This window comes from Malaclemys terrapin, chromosome 21 (assembly GCF_027887155.1).
Source record: "Malaclemys terrapin pileata isolate rMalTer1 chromosome 21, rMalTer1.hap1, whole genome shotgun sequence".
Classification (NCBI taxonomy): domain Eukaryota; kingdom Metazoa; phylum Chordata; order Testudines; family Emydidae; genus Malaclemys; species Malaclemys terrapin.
The window spans coordinates 13,240,585-13,263,484 of NC_071525.1; the positions used below are offsets into that span (position 1 = coordinate 13,240,585).

The 22,900-nt window shown below is 49.9% G+C and overlaps 1 protein-coding gene and 1 long non-coding RNA gene across 2 annotated transcripts in view; one reads left to right on the top strand and one right to left on the bottom strand.

Annotated features, from left to right (window-relative positions):
* LOC128827328 (kinesin-like protein KIF21B) overlaps positions 1 to 2,710 on the bottom strand; it is a 28,811-nt gene extending 26,101 nt beyond the window's left edge. The window contains 2 exon segments of the mRNA XM_054011187.1: positions 2,050 to 2,199; positions 2,684 to 2,710. Of these exon segments, the coding sequence (XP_053867162.1) occupies positions 2,050 to 2,199; positions 2,684 to 2,710 (177 nt within the window).
* Positions 2,711 to 5,326: 2,616 nt separating this feature from the next.
* Positions 5,327 to 12,103, top strand: LOC128826970 (uncharacterized). The gene is made up of 2 exons (XR_008442914.1): positions 5,327 to 6,166; positions 9,688 to 12,103. It is a non-coding gene; the product is annotated as an uncharacterized LOC128826970 (long non-coding RNA).
* The last annotated feature ends 10,797 nt before the right edge of the window (positions 12,104 to 22,900 follow it).

Genomic DNA, 22,900 nt, shown 5'->3' on the forward strand with positions numbered 1-22,900 from the left:
CAACAAGAAGGAAAGGGTTCAAAGAAATTTCCACCCCAGCCTGCTGGGAGTGGGGGAGATGCCAGAGTGGGGAGGGCACCCTAGGTCAATGTGCCATAGTCACCCTGGGATGGGGGCAGCTGAGTCCCTGCATGGCATGCAGGCTCTCCTGCCGAGCCATCCAGGCCCGGGTGCCAGGGCCCTGCGCTGGGAGATCCCTGCCCAGTGGCCACAGGGAAGAAGGGAGCAGGCACTGTAGGGAGACCCCGGAACAGCCCCGCTCACGAGTCACCAGGAAAGCCAAACCCCAGGCAAGCGGCCAGGGCAGAGGCTAACTCAGGGTCTGTGTGCTTGGAGAAAGGTAGGGTGACCAGATGTCCCGATTTTATAGGGACAGTCCCGATTTTGGGGTCTTTTTCTTATATAGGCTCCTATTACCCCCCACCCCCGTCCTGATGTTTCACACTTGCTGTCTGGTCACCCTAGAAGGGATTGGGAACCCGCCCATGCACAGCCATGGTGAGTAACGTGACACTCTACAGACCGAGGCCCTGGTGTGCTAGGTGCTGTACAAACGCTGAGAGACCACCCCAGCCCCAGCCCCACGCAGCTGACAGAAAAGGGACTTGCAAAGGTTACACCGCAGCAAGTGGCCCTGTGGGTAACAACCCAGCTCTCCCAGGCCCAGCCCAGAGTCCTAAGCACTGATCCACGCTGCCCCCCGTGCTCTCTGCTGCACAGGAAGTGTCCAGGGGCAGCAGAGGAGGCATTTGACCTCCAGGTCCTGAGGGTCGTTTCTGCTATCCCCAGTGGCTGGGAGACATTCCCGCTCACAGACAACGCACAGGGCAAGGGCTTCTCCAGGACCAACCCCCTCCATGCGCTTGTGCCAGGAGATACCCGCTTGAGGCAGCAGTAGAGACGCGTCCCGGCTTCCCGTGCTCACAGTCCTGCCTTTGGGCCTGACTCGTCTCCCCCGGGACCAGTGCCTCCTGCAGCGATGCCTGGTTAACTAATGGCTCGTACTGCGTGCTAGGCGAGCGATTCCCTCGCCCTGGTGCTACAGGATGGGGGCTGCATTCCCACCCCCCCTTCGCCCCAGGACGCTGCTCCCATGGGAGACAGGTACCACGTGCCAACTACACAAGGGGTCATGGGAGGGCTGGGCATGGAGCCCAGACACCTGCCCTCGGGTAACAGGGGATGAGCATGTGGGCACTGAGGATGCCAGCGGGATGGCTCTCAGGCCCTGCACCACATGGCACGGAGGGCAGGAGCAGGGGCCTGGAGAGAAGGAAGGATCCAAGCACACAGATTGAAGGGGTGGGGAGTGAATCATAGAATATCAGGGTTGGAAGGGACCTCAGGAGGTCATCTAGTCCAACCCCCTGCTCAAAGCAGGACCAATCCCCAGAAAGATTTTTACCCCAGTTCCCTAAATGGCTTCCTCAAGGATTGAACTCACAACCCTGGGTTTAGCAGGCCAATGCTCAAACCACTGAGCTATCTCTCCCCTCTGGGGACTGGCAAGGAGAGAGTTAACTCTGTCCAAGTTGGGCTCCCTTCTTGCTGCAAGGGGGGCTGCTGAGTGTGGGCAAGAGGAGAGGGCTGGGATCAGCAGGGGGACAATTCTTCTTTGAGCGGGGGCTAGTAGAGCATTTGGGGGCGGGGAAGGAAAATCCATTCACAGTCCATCCCCCTCCGCCCCTCCAGACCAGCTTTGGGACCAGGGGCACAGTTGTACTGCGAAGCCGCCACAGGAAAATCCGAAGCGTTCGGCATCCTGGTGCAGTGCCCTGATGCCACGCAGGGGCGCATCAGCCGGGCACATGTCAATGCCACACCCTGAGTGTGTCTGTCCCAGGGCGGCAGCAGCCAGAGCCTCGGAGAGCTGGCTAGGAGAGCTTCTGCCCTGGGGCTGGGGCACGCTAGCGCCTGACTCCCCTTGTCATCACTGGGGGCTCTGGCCCTCACAGCACCCGGCCCCTCCATTCTGCCCCTGCCCGCTCTCCGGTGATCCAGAGCAGCCGACTCCCCCCCCGCAGCAGCCAGGTCCCGGGCGTCGCCCACCTCATCCTGGGAGCTGATGAGGCGGGAAGTGACGCCTGTGGTGTAGATGCTGCCGCTGGCATCCTCATGGATTTTGATGTTGGACTTGCGGCGGCAGGAGTCAGGGTCCCGGGCACTGTCGAACAGGTCCAGGATCTCCTCGGTGTAGAGCTGTGGGGGAGGGAGACAGGGCAGCGGGTTACTGGGCGGCACGAGGCTTGCTGCAGAGCCTGGCACGGGGCTTCACAACTTACCTCCCGCCACTGCGGGGTGCACAGGGGCTGTGCTCAGACCCCTGGGGCCTCCTGGCTCACTCCAGGTAACCCGACCTCCCCCATATGCCTCCTGGGTCGTCCCCTGCACCTCTCCTCCAGGTACTCCCAACTTCCCCCCAATGCCTCTTGGGTCCCCCCCTCCTCAAGGCCTCCCCTACCCAGCACACGCAGAGCAGCACAGTGCCAGCGTGCTGTCCCGATGATCCCTAGCTAAGGGCACAGACTGGAGCAGTGAGTTCCCCAAGGCCATGCGCCAAACCAGTGGCAGAACCAGGAATAGAAAGAACCCAGGCATCCTAGCTCCAGGCCATGCCCACTAGGCCTTGCTCTCTCCTTAAAAGCTCTCAGAGAGCAGACAGGAAGCCGAGGAGCCAGCTCACTGCACCTGGCGTTCCCCCCATCGCCATGGCCGTCAGTCACCCAGCACTGTCCATACGTCTGGGGACCCTGCTGTCCCCCTAGTTATCTGGGACTAGAGTCCGAGCAGGGTAATTATCCAGAGCCCAGCAAGTCAGGCCTGGCCCGCCGGGGTGGGGGGTGGGGAGAGTGTCGTCACTGACAGATTGACCTGCCCCGATGGAGAAAGGGGCTAATTAGGGCTCAGAGCCGGGAGGTCCCCAAAGGCAGGGAAGCCAGAGCCAATATTGCACCTTGCCCTGGATTAGCTTTGCAAGCAAGCCGTGTATCGCCAGCCCAGCTACTGCTCCCCTGCCGGGAGCAGGTGCAGCATGGAAGGGGCGAGCACTGAGCAGAAGGCGGCGGAGGAGGAGAAATGGATTTAGTGCCGGTGGCTAATCGGGGGAAGGGGCAAGAACAGCAGGGCAGATGCATTGAGCCCATCCCAGTCACTACAGGGCAGGATTACAGGTGGGCTCAGAGGAAGCCCCCGAAGGCCCAGGTCCAGAGGGGCTATGTAGTAGCTCCTCCTTGGCAGAGCAGCGTAGAACAGACAGGCTTCACCCCATCTACGATATTAACAGGCCCCTCTTTACCCTAATATACAAGTTTCAGAGTAACAGCCGTGTTAGTCTGTATCCGCAAAAAGAAGAACAGGAGTACTTGTGGCACCTTAGAGACTAACAAATTTATTAGAGCATAAGCTTTCGTGGGCTACAACCCACTTCTTCGGATGCATATAGAATGGAACATATAATGAGGAGATATATATACACACAATCTACCGTATTTATCCTCATGCCTCATTGTACAGATGGGGAACGGAGGCCAGAGAGACCAAGGGACCAGAGTTACCTTGGGCGTGCATGGCAGAGCAGGGAGGAAAAACCCAGGTCTCCGAAATCCTGCCGTAGGGCTGATCCAGGCTGTGACCCTACACGAGGGATAGGTAAAGTGACCCGGCCGTCCCCCTTCCCCAGCCACCACCTGCAGATGGGATCCTGCCCTGGGGTGGTGGGCGTGCCTGGCCTCCCATTCCTTCGCCCGGCTGGCTGACAGTTCTATGGGTGGCACAGGCTGGGACCTGCCCATTTGCGTAAGTGACGAGAATTCAGCGAATCATTAACAGGGTGGGTGGTGCGCTGAAGTCCCAGAAGGAAGCTGGGCTGGAGCCTCGCTGTTTGTGGTGCTAGACAGGCTGCAGATCTCAACCTGGGCCTCTCACCCACCCGGCCTTCGCCAGAGATGCTGTGAGGCCATGTTCCGATCACAGGGTCTGGGCCCTGGCCCAGGACACAGAGTGGAGCAGTGAGTTCACCAAGGCCACATGCCAAGTCAGGGGCAGAACCAGGGGTAGAAGCCAGGAGTCCTGGCACCTGGCTGGCATTAGGCCCGTACGCAGTTCATTGCAAGGATCCCAGCTCAGGGGCTAGCGGGAAAGCACCGCAGAGCGGTTCTGAAGATAAGGCTAATCCGTTCCACTGTCCCTGGAAGTTAGCTCCAGAGCAGTAAAGCCTCCCTTCTAATGAACCTGCCCGGAGAGGTCACAGGACACGGGGAAGAGCACAGCAGTAACAACAGCCCAGGTAATTACCTTGCATGCTGGCAGCCTCGGGAGCTTTAACGGACCCCCACTATCACCCCCCCAACGAGAGCACTTTTTATTCCAGCTGTGCATACCGCGGCGCCGAGATGCAGCCACCTCTGGGGTGGAGGGCAGCTATCAGCACACCCCACTGGGGGAGAGGGGACATTGGGGCAAACCAGTTTCCACAGGACTGCGCTGCCCTGCTGGGTTTGCAGGGAGCATGGGTGTTCAGCGTGGAGACGACAGGCGCTATAGGCCAGCTGAGTCGGTCCCTGCATGCGTAGTGATGTTCGGGCAAAGCAGCCAAGCAGGCAGCTAAAGAAGGCCTTATCTATCCTGGCCATCTCCTGCTGGCTGGCTGGCTGGCTGCAGCTGCACAGGAGCCGGCAGTGTGGTCTAGTGGCTAGAGCACTGGCCTAGGACTCCAGAGACCTGGGTTCTGGTCTGTTCCCGGCTCTGCCACTGGCCTGCTGGGTGAGTGACTCCCCCTCTCAGTGCCTCAGTTTGTCCATCTGTAAAATGGATCATGATACTGATCTTCCTTTGTAAAGCACCTTGAGCTCTCCTGAGGTAAAGCGCTAGATAGCAGCTGGGTCTCGATGATGCGACGGTAAAGCCTGAGCTCTGCCTACACTAGGGCCTTCGTGGTCACTGTGATTCTGTGGATCGCCTGGAGCGAGCAAGGCTGGGCACAGCCTGCCGGGGGAATACGAACGGGTGTCTCTGATATAGACCAGAGGGGTTTGTCTGGAGGAAACTCCTGCCTCCTGCTGGGACTGGAGGCTCCAGAAGCCCAGACATCTAAGTTTCTGAAACTATTTAACAGGCAAAAATATCCTGACCAGAAAACAGACAGGACACAATAAACTCAGCAGGCAGCCCCCAGCTCCAGCACTGCCAGTGTCATTAACCCTTGCAGTGCTGGAGTCTCTGCTGTCACCCCAGCAGCCTCTGGGCTTTGTCAAAGCTTCTCTATAGCCTAGAAGCTAGCATCTGCCAGCCCGGCCTTCAGACTGGACGGCTTCTGGTGCTGAATCTACAGAGCTGCAGCAAGGCCAAGGAGAAGGGTTTTCAGATGTAGCTTCTCTTAGACTAGGTGGGATGGTTTGTTAGGCCCAAAAACTGAAAAACATGTTTATCTCGGCTTCTGCTTGTTATCCCAGTAAAGATGCTTATCTCAGTTCTCACTGTCGTTTCCCATGCATAAAGCTGCACGTATACAGGATGTATAGAAGATATATGGAAAAGGGGAGGGGGTTGGACGGACCCTGGGAAAGGAATGTGAAGGACGGGAAGCTAAACAGATGTATCCTGATTACTACTAGAACTGAATTTAAACAATGCATAGGTTAGCAGAATTTAGACACGCTAAGTTGTTTGTCTCTCTGTATAAAAGAAGCCCAGTTGTGCTTGTAAGGTGTGTTCCTCCCTCTGGCATGAGTCGAGGGGGACACCCGCTCAGCTGACTGATCAATAAAGAACTTGAAGCCGTCTTCTAGACTCCCGTGCCTCCTTGGGGTAATTGGGCAGCTCCAGGGGGAAACGAGCCCATTTGGCTAACAAATGGCGACTCCGCCGGGACTTCTCTCCCTGTAGAGGGCACTGACCGACGGCCGAGGGCGATTCCGAGGAGTGGCCACCTCGAGCTGTTGCTTTGCTCGGGCCTCGGATCGTCACAATCGGCCGGGGCGGCTGCGTCCTCTCTAAAGAGAACTCTGAAGGACACGGAAGCAAGACGGCTTCAGAAGGAGGGGAAGTCTGACTGCCGGACGCGGCCACTTCGGGCGGTAAGTGCGTTTACCTCCTGGGTTTGAGGAATAACGCCCCCGAGGTGTGGGTTGGACAGTGGAAATCCCCTAGGCAGCCTGTATACGGGAAGGTATGTTAACATTATTGTAGCTTTGTAAATGTCTTGTTGTTCTGTTTTTGGTTAAAGGGTAAGCAAATAACGGCCAATGAGTAACGTAACTAACTCCACAAGTCCATGGGCCGTTTTTAACAATTATTGGGACTTGGAGCAACCTCAGGGATTACTCTTGTCTATAGGAAGGGTAATCTTGTTTCTCCTCTTAATGGTGTGTTGGAAACCGAGATTGTAACTGATTAAAGGATCTGTGTGAAAGATGAATGAGTGCTGCTGACAGGTCTGAGGCTTAAGCTGACTTCAGCCGCCCCAAGACTCCTGCAAGGGGAAACCCGATGACCAGGATATCTTGATTGCAAGGGGGGTCAGCCGAACCTCGTGACCCAGCGGATATCTGAGTTAGAACTAGATCTATACCTCTTCCCCCTCTTGATATCTCTGTCTCGGAAAACTCTGGGTAAAGCATAATGGGGTCCGGACGAAGCACCTTCTCCTGGACACCCCTGGGGTGTATGCTGCATAACTGGAAGGCGTTTAGACGCCAGGCTAATTATGGAATTGTATTATGTAAAGACAAGCTTGTAAAATTCTGTACTCTTGAATGGATGACATTTGGGGTGGAATGGCCCGAGGGCGGGACGCTCAAACCAGGGGTTGTACAAGCAGTACATAGCATTGTGATCTGGGATGGGCATTGGGACCAATATCCCTATATAGATATTTGGCAGGACCTTGTGGCCAATCATCCCCCATGGTTACAAAAATGTAGATCACAAACTATTAAAACCTTAATGGCCCATGCCCCTGTTAGGAAACCCTGTTTCCCTGTTAAGAAATCTTGTCTGCGGGCTGTGATTCCCTCTGCCCCTGATCCTATGCCCCCTCCCCCTTTGTATCCCGGCCTCCTGGCTCCGGTATCCTCAATTGAAATCCCCACCCCCTCCTCTGAGGATAATGGCTCAACTGAAAGGGGTGAGCCAAGCGACCAGGACTTTTCCAAACGGGAGCCCCCTCCAATCTCTCTGAGCTCCCCGGTGTCTAACCACACCAGGAGCAAGGGTGGCCCGGTACTCCAAGGGCCCCTGCAACAGAATTATTTGTATCCACTGCAGGAAACTGTAGCCCCTGAGGGTAATCTCACTATGGTATATATTCCCTTTACCACTAGTGATCTATATAATTGGAAGCAACAGAATCCCCCGTTCTCGGAAGAAAGGGGCCCACGTTTTAGCCATGGCCCAAAGGAAAGGATATGAAGAAAGGGAGGACAAAGTTAAGGGACGGCCAGGGCCACCGGGGTAGGGGTGGGGCCCCTGCCTGGGTCGAAATCAGTGCGCTATCTGTAGGAAAGAGGGGCACTGGAAGAATGAATGCCCCCGGTGACAGGCCATGGGAAAGGAACATAAAGATAAAACCCCGTCCCTTCCCATCCTCTACAACAGTACAGGACGTTCAGGGGAGGAGTCTTCCCCATAGGGGGGTCGGGGAACCCAGCGACCCCTCCTGACAGCACAAGCTGCCAGCCTGGATCCCACAGTAAAAATTAAAGTGGAGGGCCGCCCAATTGAAGCCCTTATTGATACTGGGGCCACTCTTAGTTTGCTCCCCCTTAATAAGGCTCCCCGAGATAGAGCTCGGGGACGTGCCATAGTCCAGGGGATAGAGGGACAAACTACAGCTTTGGAAAAAAACTTTGCCTCTCCTAGTAAAAATAGGGGACCGTCAAATTTGCCATCAGTTTGTTTGCAGTCCCTCCTGCCCCATAGCGCTGCTTGGACGAGATATCCTCACTAAATTACAGGCGGAGATCTCATTCGATAACGGGACAATGGAAGTCAGAATCCCTAAGCAACAAGCCTCTAATTACCAGATGGCTCTCATAAATGCTAGAGATCACTCCCTGGAAGCCAGCTGCTGGGAGGGGGGTGTAAATCCCAAGGTCTGGGCGGAGGAAGGAGGCGTGGCCCGAGCCAGGAATGCTACACCAGTGCATATTTCCCTTAAGGAGGGAAGCAGCCCAGTCTGAATTCGACAATACCCCCTTAAGCTAACCACTCGGATCGGGTTAAAACCCCTGATTCAAAAGTTTTTGCAGTGCGGGTGGTTAAAGGAAGACACGTCCCCATACAATACTCCAATAATGGGGGTGCCTAAGCCTAATGGGCAGTATTGGTTGGTCCAGGACCTAAGACAAATTAACAAGTTAATAGCAGAGACTGTTTGCCTTTGAGTGGGAGGATCCGGACACCCATTACAGGGCCCAATATCTTTGGACTGTTGTCTCACAGAGACTCACCTGTGCACCAGAGATTTTTGGCAGCCAGCTAAAAAGGGACCTGGCCCCATTCCTGGCTAACCATCCTGCATGTAACATAGTTCAGTACTGCGATGATCTGCTCTTGAGTACTGAAACAGACAGTCTGCAAGGAGCAAACTGTAGATCTCCTCAATCCCCTTGGGGTACAGGGATATAAAGTATCAAAGGAAAAAGCTCAGTTGGTTAAGCAGCAGGTCACCTTCCTTGGATACCACCTCTGCCAAGGGAGTCGCAGTTTGGGTAAAGAAAGAATCCAGGTTATACTTAACAGCCCTTAACCCCGGCACCCCCGAGAATTAAGGGCTTTTCTGGGACTGACTGGCTTCTGTCGACTCTGGATCCCTGACTATGGCGGAAAAGCCAGACCACTATATGAGTCTTTAACTAAAGAAGGTCTGCTCCACTGGAAATGGACCAGGGAAATGGAAAAAGCATTTCGAGAGCTTAAAGAAGCCTTGGTTCAGCCTCCCGCTCTAGCCCTCCCAGATTCCCGGAAGCCATTCACCCTATACGTTCATGAAAGAGGAGGGGTGGCAGCTGGAGTCCTGTGCCAAAGGTCAGGACCAACCTGGCGACCCATTGGATACTATTCGAAGGTCTTGGACCCTGTCGCCAAGGGGTGGCCTGCCTGCTTATGGGCCGTTGCAGCAACCGCTCTCCTTGTACAGGAGGCTGAAAAGTTTACCCTGGGAGGGGACACTGAGGTTGTGGTTCCCCATGGGGTGCCTCAAATACTGGGGACAGGTGCTGGGGAAAAGCATCTAAATCCCAGTCGACATACCAGATATGAGGTAGGGCCCTTGCTAGCCCCTAACTTAACCTCTAGGACAGTTAGCTCCCTCAACCTAGCTACCCTATTGCCTGACCCTTGGGTTTCCTATGAGACCAGCCCCACTCATGACTGTATTGAAGTCTTGCAACAGGTGTCCCAGGCACTCGGTATACAATGGAAGTTGCATACCCCCTGGAGGCCGCAAAGCACGGGACAGGTGGAAAGAATGAATAGGACTCTCAAGGATACCCTCACTAAACTATGCACAGAGTCTAGTTTAAAGTGGCTTGATGCGCTACCGCTCGCCCTTACCCGCATTCGAAGGGCCCCACGTAAGGGTCTTAAGCTTTCACCATTATCCCGGGGTTCCGGGAGGATGTAAACTGGGAAATGGGGAAGGACTCCTTATGGAAACAGGTCTCTGGGTTGCAATCTGTTTTGTTACAGCTGCATCGACGCAGTGCCTTTTCAGGCCCTTCCCTTGGACCAGCCCATGTACCCGTTCCAGATCGGTGATCAGGTCCTCGTCAAGAAGTGGAAGCGTGACCCCCTTACACCACGGTGGGACGGCCCGCACACTGTCTCGCTCATCAGCCAAGCTGCAGTCAAAGTTCTTGGGAGTGACAAATGGACACACCATACGCGGGTAAAGCGGTTTCTGAACCCTAACCCGGAGACTGAACTAGCGGAAGAGGACACCAGCCCTCTGCCCGCCCCGGCTCCGGATGCCCGGGGTGGCACAGGTGAAGACTCCACCTGGGAGTATCAGTACTTAGACGGACTAAAGGGACTGTTTAGAAAAAGATAATGAAATTATTGTTAATATTTTTGTTTATGTGCTTCCACCACTATTATGGTTGGGAAAATAGGTTTTTACAGCTGGGGGGAGACAATAGCAAAATCCATTAACCTCAGTAACTGTTGGGTATGCGGAGGCCCAGGGGAATTAAATGAATGGCCTTGGGTAGCCCAGCCGGTACAGCCCAAATGGTGGCTCAGCAATTTGAGTATAGTCCACGATGGAACGGGGGTTTGGACTGAGGATAGTAGCCCCTGGCGACTGTATTCTTCTGGAAAGGGTATTCTCTGCCTTAATTGGACAAGGCGGGAGGGAGTGTACTTGGGAGAAAGCAAGTATGATTGGACTCTATCCCCAGGGTTTGATTGCTGGGACCCTTATTGTCATCTGTATGACTGTTCTAAATATCAGGGGCAATGGAACCAGACCCATGTGAGGCTCACCAATAATAGTTGGGTGAAATGCTCCAAACAATACTACCCTACGGCCGAAGGTTGCAGAGCGGTAGGACAGGATGGGTTCTTTGACGCCCTATTCACGAGTTGCCAGGTAGACAATACCACTAGCAAGGACCACGGGGTACGGTGGTTTCAAATGGGCATGGCAGAATCAGAATGGAACTCGAGTATGGGGTTTTAAACAATTCTGGTCTAGCACCAATCAGCCAAAATGGGGCTGCGATTGTGTCTGGAAAGCAGGAGCTGGGGCGTGGAGATGTGATTATTGCAGTTCAGCTGATGGAATGGTGGGGGGACCTTTAGGGCCAGGTAATCCTTTATATTTTGACCATCTAGAGGACGATGAGAATGAGGAAACCTGGGATGGCCCCTTTGCTAATGGAACCTGGGCTCTAAAGGGCCATTATTGGATCTGCGGGTCCTATGCCTACTGAAGATTGCCTCCAAATTGGTCTGGGATATGTTATGTTGGATATATAAGACCCTTGTTCTTTCTATTACCCCAGATGCAGGGAAATAAATTGGGAATTAAGGTTTAATTAGAGAAAGGCGGTTCGTGGATTCCACCCTGACCGCCGGGAGCTCCCAAACATGGGGGGCTCAGGAGTGGCCCCCTGAGAGAATTATAAAACATTATGGTCCAGCCACATGGAATCCTAATGAGTGGATCTCAGGGGCAAGGGAGCCCATTTACAACTTGAACCGGATAATTAGGCTGCAAGCCATTTTAGAAATAATAACTAATCAGACGGCTGCAGCTCTTGATCTTTTGGCCGATCAGTCCACTCAGATGAGGAATGTGCTCTACCAGCACCATCTAGTTCTTGATTATTTGCTGGCAGAAGAAGGGGGAATTTGTGCAAAATTAAACGAATCTAATTGCTGTTTACAAATAAATGATAATGGAAAGGCGGTAAAACAGCTAACAAAAGAAATGAGGAAGTTAGCCCATGTCCCGGTCCAAACATGGGGTGGGTGGAATACGGACTGGTTCACGTCCTGGTTACCGCAACTAGGATGGCTCCGAGAAGGCCTTCTTCTCTTTGTACTCTTTATTACAACCCTATTAACCCTAGCTTGCTTAGCTCCCTGTATAGTTGCATTAGTCCGACGAATGGCTAATCAAATTATACACCAACAAATGATGGCCCTATACCAGCCGGTGAAGGCTGAGAATTGGGGGCCATAAGGCTCTCAAAATGCTTTTTAGGGGGGAATCTTGTTAGGCCCAAAAACTGAAAAACATGTTTATCTCGGCTTCTGCTTGTTATCCCAGTAAAGATGCTTATCTCAGTTCTCACTGTCGTTTCCCATGCATAAAGCTGCACGTATACAGGATGTATAGAAGATATATGGCAAAGGGGAGGGGGTTGGACGGACCCTGGGAAAGGAATGTGAAGGACGGGAAGCTAAACAGATGTATCCTGATTACTACTAGAACTGAATTTAAACAATGCATAGGTTAGCAGAATTTAGACACGCTAAGTTGTTTGTCTCTCTGTATAAAAGAAGCCCAGTTGTGCTTGTAAGGTGTGTTCCTCCCTCTGGCATGAGTCGAGGGGGACACCCGCTCAGCTGACTGATCAATAAAGAACTTGAAGCCGTCTTCTAGACTCCCGTGCCTCCTTGGGGTAATTGGGCAGCTCCAGGGGGAAACGAGCCCATTTGGCTAACAGGTTCAGTCCACGTAAAGGGTCCACCAGCCACCCCGTGGCAGCCACGGCATTGGCCAAGTTTGCACAAACTCTCCACATGCCAGTTCAGTGGGGCCAGATCCTCAGACATAGCTTCATTGAAGTCACTGGAGTTACCCAAGCCCATAAACTCTAACAGGGCGTTCCCAAAGTGGGTGTCGCTGGGAGGAAAGGGATCGAGCAAAGGGAAATGTAGGCTGAATAGCAGGAGGTTTCGACAACAGCGAGATCTTCTTTGGCGACTTACACGGTGGGAGTCCCGGCACCCTGTGGCATTCACAAGCAGGACTGGCTGGCTCTGGGGAAGATGCTATAGGAGGGGGAGAAGGGATCTCACAGGGTTCACTGCAGCACTTGTGTCTGATCCTATGGCTCACGCCCGAGGCTGGGCAGTCACACAACGCTGCTGGCGGAGGGGCACTGCCTGCCATACTGAACGAGGAGCAGGGTTAACCACCACTCAGAATAGCCTCGCCCCGACAAAGGGATTTCAAAGGAGGTGCCAATGAGCAGGAAGTCCTCCCGCGTCCTGCTTCCGTGCCAGCTCACAGGCACTCAGGGAAGAGCCAAAGCCCTGCCAAGGCTAGAGATCCTTGTGTTACCGAAATATCGGGTCCACCTAGCTGAGAGCCAATAACAGCCAGACAGGGATAAGGAAGAGTTGCTTTATTCTGCAGAAGAAAGGAGAGCTTTGCACCTTAGTACAAAAACTCTGTCTTACACACATTTTACAGATCCTTTATACACATTCAGACCAAGGTCCTTGCAGTGTTAACACTTGATTGGTGGTGGTCAGACCCGTGCTTTTGCTATCTGGTCAGTGAAAACTAGCTTGGGACCAGCTCCAACTACCTTAAGGCCTTGAAGGGAAAATAGTTGAAAAGTTCAGCCTACTGTGTCCTTAAGGTGTCTGCTTCCCCCTAATGGCCGCTGGCGGACATAATGACTGCTCGGATTAAGGGGGGTCACTAGTAACTTTCACAGTCCCCCCTTCGGGCATGACAAATTCAAAAATTGTCAGGCCCGTTACGCAATTTGCGATCAAGCTGGAGGGATAGATACTGGGTTTTCTTATGGACAGCAGAGTTTTTGATCATAGCATTACACAGGGATTTGGCACATTGTATCATTATCCAAATAACACATTGAAAGAAAAGAAAGAAAAGAATCCATTTAACAATTGTTTGAAAGAGCCCCGTAAACCATGACCCAAGGTCTGGACACGGGTCCTCAAAACTAAAGGTGTGATCAAGAGATACAGCATGGAAAACAACAGCAGCATTCTTAATGGCTTGTAAATCCTGCTCAATTAAGCCAGAATGATTAACATAGAAACAACATTTTTCCCCGATGTGAGCACAAGCCCCCCCTAATTCAGCATTCATAGCATCTAACACACGTCTATTTTGCAAAGCTATTTCTGCCACCTCATCAATCTCCTGTTTCAACTTTTGGAAAGCGTCTATTGATGCATTGGCTATTTTTTCTAGTTCTGCAGAAATATTTACTACTGCTTTTTCTAGCTTGGCTACCCCCAATCCAGGAATGAGCGCACAAACAAAGGAGTGAAACCCCGTTTGCCTGACTACTAGGGGATTGTTGGCACGTTTCGCTCGAGTCCTTATAAAGAGGGGGGGGGGTGAAAAACTTATGGGCATAGCTGCCCAGGTTGAGGATCTGGCTGGCATCCAATGTGTCGTTCACTTGGACATCTGGTAACACCCGGGCCACACCGCACCGACCTTGCCAACCTAAAGGGAGAGCTTTGTAGACATTGTGGCCACAGATAAAATACAAGCCAGGGGTCTCTAAATAGAGGGTAAGGGTATTACCCACAACTCGATGGCGCCAGGTCACCCATCTATCCCAGCGCCCGGAGTTACTCACTAGCCGGTCCTGGCACCTCCAATGGGAAACATTTAAGTCTCCTAGGGCATGGGTATTGTTTAAAATGGCCCCACAATACGTAACCCCAAATATGTTAGCTGTAAAACTTGCAAGTGATCCCATGGACTCCGGGCATCCAGACATCCTTTCAAGGGATGTGTGGGGCAACAGAATGCCAGAGTAAATATCCATATAATACATATGTGTCTTATTTATGGGGCCTAATGGGAGGAATAAGGGAAACCACTGCCCTTGATAACAAATGCCTGTTGGTCTCACAGTAATGGCCATGTGCAGGAGACAATGGGGTTTTGGGGCATTCTCAGGGGTATTTAAAGGGTAAAAGGTTCCATTTCTGACCTCAAACCGAAGGGTTTGATCACAGGCCTCCAGGGGAAGGTAGCCCAATTCCCTCCCACTTCCTTCAGCATTTTCCAAACAAAGGGGCATGTTATACCCGATCCCAAGAAGTTCAAAAAGAGGGACCCCCTTAGCTGCCCAGTAATAATGCCAAACTTCAGACCTTCTCCCATATTTGTCATATTGATATTCCCCAATCCATGCCCATTCAATTTTCCGTTCTACCTGTAAGGAGAGTACTTCAGAAAGATTTGCAGGTACAGCCCACAACTCTATTCCTTCCTCAGAGCGGGTTTTGTGACACAGCCAACAATCAGATAAGTGTCCCAACATGGCTATTTGCTGAAGAGATTTAGTGGCTGGGTGTGGGTTAGGATCTGGCTGGAAGGGGCAAACCCAAAAGCCATAGCCACTGCAAAACCGTCTGAGAACCCATACTTATAAAGTCTTAGGATTTTGTTCGCCAGAACAGAAGCTTTAGTTCCTCAAGAGGTTCAGCTTTCCAGGTATCGTCTGCTTCTGGCTCTTCCGGGTCGCGGTAGGAAGAGCTGGCGGTGCTCCCTCGAGGTCCGAAGTCATCTGCTTCTGGCCCCGTCCTAGGGGCTAGCTTGACTCGGGTGTGGTGTATCCAAGTGTCTTGCTCTTTCACTCGAATAGCAGTGTGAGAGGTGTCAAGGCTGGATCCCCACTTTGAACTTTAGGGTACAAATGTAGGGGCCTGCATGAAAACTTCTAAGCTTAACTACCAGCTTAGCTCTGGTTCTGCTGCCACCATTTCAATGGATTCCATTCCTGGGAAACCTTGAAAAACCTTCACCAATTCCCTGGTGAATACAGATCCAAACCCCTTGGATTTTAAAACAAGGAGAAATTAACCATTCCCCCTCCTTCCTCCCACCAACTCCTGGTGAATACAGTTCCAACCCCCCTGGGATCTACAACAGGGAGAAATTAACCATCCCCCCTCCTTCCTCCCACCAACTCCTGGTGAATCAAGATCCAAACCCCTTGGATCTTAAAACAAGGAAAAATCAATCAGGTTCTAAAAAGAAAGCTTTTAATTAAAGAAAAAAAAGGTAAAAATCATCTCTGTAAAATCAGTATGGAAATTAACCTTACAGGGTAATCAAACTTAAAGAGCTTAGAGGACTCCCCTCTAGTCTCAGGTTCAAAGTACAGCAAACAAAGATAAACACTCTAGTAAAAGGTACATTTACAAGTTGAGAAAACAAAGGAACTAACACGCCTTGCCTGGCTATTTACTTACAAGTTTGAAATAGGAGAGACTTGTTTAGAAAGATGTGGAGAACCTGGATTGATGTCTGGTCCCTCTCAGTCCCGAGAACGAACACACTCCCAAACAAAGAACACAAACAAAAGCCTTCCCCCCCCCCAAGATTTGAAAGTATCTTGTCCCCTTATTGGTCCTTTAGGTCAGATGCCAGCCAGGTTACCTGAGCTTCTTAACCCTTTACAGGGAAAAGGATTTTGGAGTCTCTGGCCAGGAGGGATTTTATAGTACTGTACACAGGACAGCTGTTACCCTTCCCTTTATAGTTATGACAAGCGGTAAGAAGGACTTGGAAAGGGCCTGCCCACCGGGGTTGGAGAGGCTCGTGTTTCCACTCTTTCACATAGACCCAGTCTCCTGAAGCGATCCGGTGGGCAGGAACATCAGCGGGTAGGGACTGAAATTGAGTCCCAGCTGTCCTTATCTAGAGGAATGCTAAAGGAGTTGGCGGGTGAGATTGCAGAGCCATTAGCCATTATTTTTGAAAACTCATGGCGATCAGGGGAGGTCCCAGATGACTGGAAAAAGGCTAATGTAGTGCCCATCTTTAAAAAAGGGAAGAAGGAGGATCCGGGGAACTACAGGCCAGTCAGCCTCACCTCAGTCCCTGGAAAAATCATGGAGCAGGTCCTCAAGGAATCAATTATGAAACATTTAGAGGAGAGGAAAGTGATCAGGAACAGTCAGCATGGATTCACGAAGGGGAAGTCATGCCTGACTAACCTAATTGCCTTCTATGATGAGATAACTGGCTCTGTGGACGAGGGGAAAGCAGTGGATGTGTTATTCCTTGACTTTAGCAAAGCTTTTGATACGGTCTCCCACAGTATTCTTGCCGCCAAGTTAAAGAAGTATGGGCTGGATGAATGGACTGTAAGGTGGATAGAAAGCTGGCTAGATCGTCGGGCTCAACGGGTAGTGATCAATGGCTCCATGTCTAGTTGGCAGCCGGTTTCAAGCGGAGTGCCCCAAGGGTCGGTCCTGGGGCCGGTTTTGTTTAATATCTTTATTAATGATCTGGAGGATGGTGTGGACTGCACTCTCAGGAAGTTTGCAGATGACACTAAACTAGGAGGCGTGGTAGATACACTAGAGGGTAGGGATCGGATACAGAGGGACCTAGACAAATTAGAGGATTGGGCCGAAAAAAACCTGATGAGGTTCAACAAGGACAAGTGCAGAGTCCTGCACTTAGGACGGAAGAATCCCATGCACTGCTACAGACTAGGGACCGAATGGCTAGGTAGCAGTTCTGCAGAAAAGGACCTAGGGATCACAGTGGACGAGAAGCTGGATATGAGTCAACAGTGTGCTCTTGTTGCCAAGAAGGCTAACGGCATTTTGGGCTGTATAAGTAGGGGCATTGCCAGCAGATCGAGGAACGTGATCGTTCCCCTTTATTCGACATTGGTGAGGCCTCATCTGGAATACTGTGTCCAGTTTTGGGCCCCATACTACAAGAAGGATGTGGAAAAATTGGAAAGAGTCCAGCGGAGGGCAACAAAAATGATTAGGGGTCTGGAGCACATGACTTATGAGGAGAGGCTGAGGGAACTGGGATTGTTTAGTCTCCAGAAGAGAAGAATGAGGGGGGATTTGATAGCAGCCTTCAACTACCTGAAGTGGGGTTCCAAAGAGGATGGAGCTTGGCTGTTCTCAGTGGTGGCAGATGACAGAACAAGGAGCAATGGTCTCAAGTTGCAGTGGGGGAGGTCCAGGTTGGATATCAGGAAAAACTATTTCACTAGGAGGGTGGTGAAACACTGGAATGCGTTACCTAGGGAGGTGGTGGAGTCTCCTTCCTTGGAGGTTTTTAAGGCCCTTGACAAAGCCCTGGCTGGGATGATTTAGCTGGGAATTGGTCCTGCTTTGAGCAGGGAGTTGGACTAGATGACCTCTTGAGGTCCCTTCCAACTCTGATATTCTATGATTCTAAAAAAAGCATTACACAAGTCTATTACTGAATAACAAGCAGTACCTGCTGGAATGGCAGTCAGGATTGTGTGAGGGTTTGGTACCACATTGTGTCTAGCTTGAACAACCTTATTTACTGCACGTAAGTCCTGGACAAATCGGTATACCAGTTTTCCCTCTGAATCCATGTCAGGTTTTTTTGACTGGCAGAATGAGAGTATTGAAGAGACTTGGTGTGAACCAGCACTCCCAACCTCAGGAATGTGGTGATAAGACTCGGGAGGCCAAGCAGAGCTTCTTAGGGGATGGGATACTGACGAATCCGAGGAATTTCAATGCCTGGCTTCAGGGTTATACGCACTGGCTCTGTCTGGAGAGTCCCCAAGTCTGCCCTTGAAGTGTCCCACAGGGAGATGTTTACCTCCTGTCTGAGTCGCTTGGGTCATTCTTTGCTAGGAATTTTTGTTTCTTCTGTGACTTGGCTTTTACAGTCATAAACGACATTTGTTCCCATTAGCAACAGCGTTGTTGGTCATTCAACTTTAACAAAACAAAATATATTTTATAATTACTTTCGCTGGCTTATTCCTTGTTTCTTAATTAATTTAACTGATTTTGTTAGTGTAGTGAGCTCATTACATAATGGTTAGTATGTCTGGAACAGCCTATAGTCAAATAAGCATCATCCTCTACTTACAAATAAAAGGTCTTCTGTGTTGTGCCTAGATACCATGGTGACTTGTACATATTTAGGTAGGTAGACTTGAGCTGTATTGTAACCACATGTGCATTTAAACTGTAGGCCCTTAAGGCAAGGGGTTCCATTATTTTGTGGATCATCCAACTTATTGTAAAGCATTCCGCACACCATAAAGAACTGTATGCACCTGTGGCACTATAAAGAATGCAGCCAGCCTAAAGAGTTGAATGTGGGGGAGAAAAAGATATAACAAGAATGAATGACTGAGAGTTTAAAGCCAGACAAATTCAAATTGGAAGTAAAGCACAAATTTGGAATAGTAAAGATGGAAAAAACCACTGGAGCAAACTACCAAGGAGCATGGTGGATTCTCCATCTGTTATGTCTTGAAGTCAAGACTGGATGCCTTTCTGGAAGATGTATACTTTAATGAAACATATGTTATTGGACTGAATAGAGGGGCAACCAAGTGAAATTCGGAACCCTGTAAAAAGAACGAGGTGTACTTGTGGCACCTTAGAGACTAACAAATTTATTTGAGCGTAAGCTTTCGTGAGCTAAAACCCACTTCATTGGATGCATGTAGTGGAAAATACAGTAGGAAGATATATATACAAGAGGACATGAAAAAATGAATGTTGCCATACTAACTATAACGAGAGTAATCGATTAAGGTGGGCTATTATCAGCAGGAGGAAAAAAAACTTTTGTAGTGATAATCAGGATGGCCCATTTCCAACAGTTGACAAGAAGGTGTGAGTAACAGTAGGGGGAAAAAAATTAGCAAGAGGAAATAGTTTTTACTTTGTGTAATGACCCATCCACTCCCAATCTTTAGTCAAGCCTAATTTAATGGTGTCCAGTTTGCAAATTAATTCCAATTCTGCAGTTTCTCGTTGGAGTCTGTTTTTGAAGTTTTTTTGTTGGAGTATTTTGAGTTTGAGGTCTGTAATTGAGTGTGTTATACAGGAGATCAGACTAAATGATGGTCCCTTTTGGCCTTCAAATGAGACAGTGGGTATTCATTCATCCGGTACTTGGATATCAGCATGATGGGCGCAGTAGAGTGATAAATTTCAGTGGTAAAGGATATGATGATTTGATGCATTTTAGGAGATCTGGATTTGTCTTTGTCTCCTGTTCTAGGTAATCTCACACTACTGCTCGTCACAGTAGCATCTAAGCGCTGCTTACACAGGCTACACAAATGATTGAGTTTGGTAGCTTTCTTGTTGTTTCCATTTGTGTTTATTCCAAAACCACTATACAGGCTGGCATGATTGTTAATGCAGGACTATTGGATTGATATGGGGAAGCTGTGAAGAATTGCACCATGTCTCTCTGCTCTAACAGCTCACTGTCATGAGCTTGAAAAATATAGTCTCTACCCCTCTATTGCTACTTAATCTAGTCCCTCCGCTTATCTCCTCTTGTTTCTGAGTGTGCCTCCTTTTACCCTCAGATAGATAGCGCATAAGAGCCTGATCATGCTCCCATTGCAGTTAGTTGGAATTCTGCCACTGGACACAGGAACAGGCCCAAAGTGATACACTGCAATCAAACTTTTGACAAAATTATTCTGGTAGCTGATGGCAATGGAAGGAGTCTTTCTTAAGTGGGCAGAAGAAGCAGTGTGTTAGTGGACTGAGCACAGGGCCGGAAGTCAGGTCTCCTAAATTCTAATCAGGGCTGTGCCACTGATTTGGGAGTGTGGCTTTGGGCAAGTTATTTAAAACCTGTTTATCCAGTCCAAAAAAAAAAAAAAAAGGCGGGGTATGGAGTTACCTGGTGTCTTTTTTTTCCTTTCTCTTGACAAACCCCAAATTTAAATCCCATTGAAATCCAAATGCTTTTGTGTCATCCTGGCCTGAGAGTACAGCCTTCATTGAAAACGCAGGTGGTGCAGTAGCACTGTTAATTACTCAGCACTGACAGTCAAGACAACTAACCCACTTCTCAATGCAATTATTGCCTAATCAAGGGCCTGTTGTAGATTTTAATTGAATTGCTATGCACCTAGATACTGTAGTGATCTAAGATATTGAACACACCTAAGCAATAGACTTTACTCTTCAATGTATCTAAATTGCACTTTAAACAAATTACTGTAGTTAATCTTGAATACAGTTGCTTTTCTCTCAATTTTACCAAGATTTTGAAATGAAGCCCATTAAGAAATCAAGGTTCCACTTCTACTCAGCAGGTGTGTTGAGGCTTAATGTATGTTCAGTGTTTTGAAAACTTAAAGCACTATGCAAAAAGCTGAGTAAGATAGTAGGCTACCTTTAGGCTAGTTGTACTTCATTGTACATTACTAGTAAATATATGTGGTTTCCAGGCTGAGGTCAACCCAGCTGGTTTACTCTAGGATGAAAATGACATGTGTTGTTTGTATATGGAATACAGCAATATCTGTATGTATACTTAATTGTGAATTCATTCATTGATATCCCAGATATGTACTGAGAGAGACTTCACACCTTACTTGAAGGGGCTGTTTGTTGAATCTTTCACAAAGGCATCCTTTCTACCAAGTGTTTATAAGTCATTGGAGTCAAATAGGTGTTAAGCAAAAACTAATGCTTTAAATATTTTGTTTAAAAACCCCATCCTCTTTCAGTGGATAGAACATTGGACTGGGGCTCAGTCCTATTGCTGACTGCCATTGGCTTGCCTGGTGACCTTAGACAAGTCACATCACTTCTCTGTGCCTTAATTTCCCCCTCAGTAAAATGAGGATAGCTGCCTCCTTTGGTAAAGTGTGTTGAGATCCATGAACGAAAGGTACTAAGAGCTAGGTGAGGTACTAATTTCTAATGAACTCTTTTTTTTAAAAAGAAGAACTTCTTTTTGATGTTGTTGATGTTGACAGTCTTTCAAGCCAACTTTTATTCATCATAGTTTTAAAACTCTTATCTTTCCCTTCCCCCTCTCCTGTGTGTGGTGTGTGTGTTTTATCCATTTTTTTTTTCCAGTTTCAGCACTGGATACAACTGATTTTTTTGTGTTTTTGTTTGTTTTAATGCTGTGTTTTGTTTGGAGCAGCAATATTTTCCATTAGTCCTGTGGAACAATTAATGGAAACTTGTGTGTTTGAATTGCACAGCCCAACTCTTCCTCTGGCAGCATTCAGTCATTAAATTGCTAATGTGAAAATTAAAGTTCAAGGGGAAAAAATGAAGTTGGGGGTGAGAAGGCAGGATGACTCTGGAGCACTCATTTTACTGCCCGTGCTGTTGAAAACAATCATTTTCTGAACTTTTCTGCTTGAAGGGGAAAAAAAAATCTGATTAATTCCCCCCCCCCCCTCCATTCTCAAGGGCCTCTTCCTCCAGTCTGTCACATCAACTGTGCTAGTCTTGCATAAATGTTAATTTGTGGATTGTCTGTTTGGGAATAAAATGCATGGCTGCTTTTCCTTTGGTTTAAAATTCTAGTGCTTACATAAGGTGCTAGATTAGGGTTACCATATCTAACAAATAAAAAAAGAAGACCCTCCACGGGCCCTGGCCCCGCCCATTTCCCCACCCCACCCCCGCCCCAACTCCGCCCCTTCCCCACCCTAACTCCGCCCCCTCCTCCCTCCCACTGCCAGTCACGCGGAAAGGGCTGCCCGAGCGGTACCGTCTTCAGGGTTTGCCGGGCAGCCCCCAGTCCCTGCACCCCCGGCCGGTGCTTCCCCAGCGCAGCTGGAGCCCGGGAGGGGAAGCGCCCAGCCGGGGGTGCAGGGTCTGGAGGCTGCCCAGCAAACCGTGAAGCCGGTAGTGCTACCGGCTTTGGGCAGCCCCCATGCCTCCGGACCCTGCGCCCCCGGCCGGGCACTTCCCCTCCCGGGCTCCGGTGGCGCAGGGTCCAGAGGTATAGGGGCTGTCCAAAGCCCGTAGCGTTCGGCTCTTAAACGGAGCCGAAGAGTTGGGGAGGAGCAGAGCCGCCGCGGCTGGAGGCTCTGCTCCTCCCCTGACTCTTTGGCTCTGTTTAAGAGCCGAGCTGCCCCAGCACTACCGGCTTCGGGCAGCCCCCATGCCTCCGGACCCTGCCGGAGCCCGGGAGGGGAAGTGCCCGGCCGGTGGCTGGGGTCCGGAGGCAAGGGAGCTGCCTGAAGTCCATAGCGCTCGGGCAGCTCGGCTCTTAAACAGAGCCAAAGAGTCAGGGGAGGAGCAGAGCCGCCATTTTCCCGAACATGTTCGGCTTTTTGGCAATTCCCCCCCGGACGGGGGTTTGAATGCCGAAAAGCCGGACATGTCCGGGAAAAAGAGGACGTATGGTAACCCTATGCTAGATGAACATTGGAAACTCATGTAGCTATAATTTTCACAAATATTAAACCTGCAATTTTACAGCTTATATATAAACCATCAAAGGCTACAGAGACATATATAAGAATACCCTGCAGCTGCTCAAAATTCAAGCTATAATATACCTGTAATAGGTTTTCTTTAAAAGAGACAAAGATCTTATATACACAGACTGTTTTTATCTGTTTTAAATTTTATATTGTGGTTTAGTACTGTATTTTTTATTTGACTAAATATGAAAAATAATCAATTTCTGACAGCA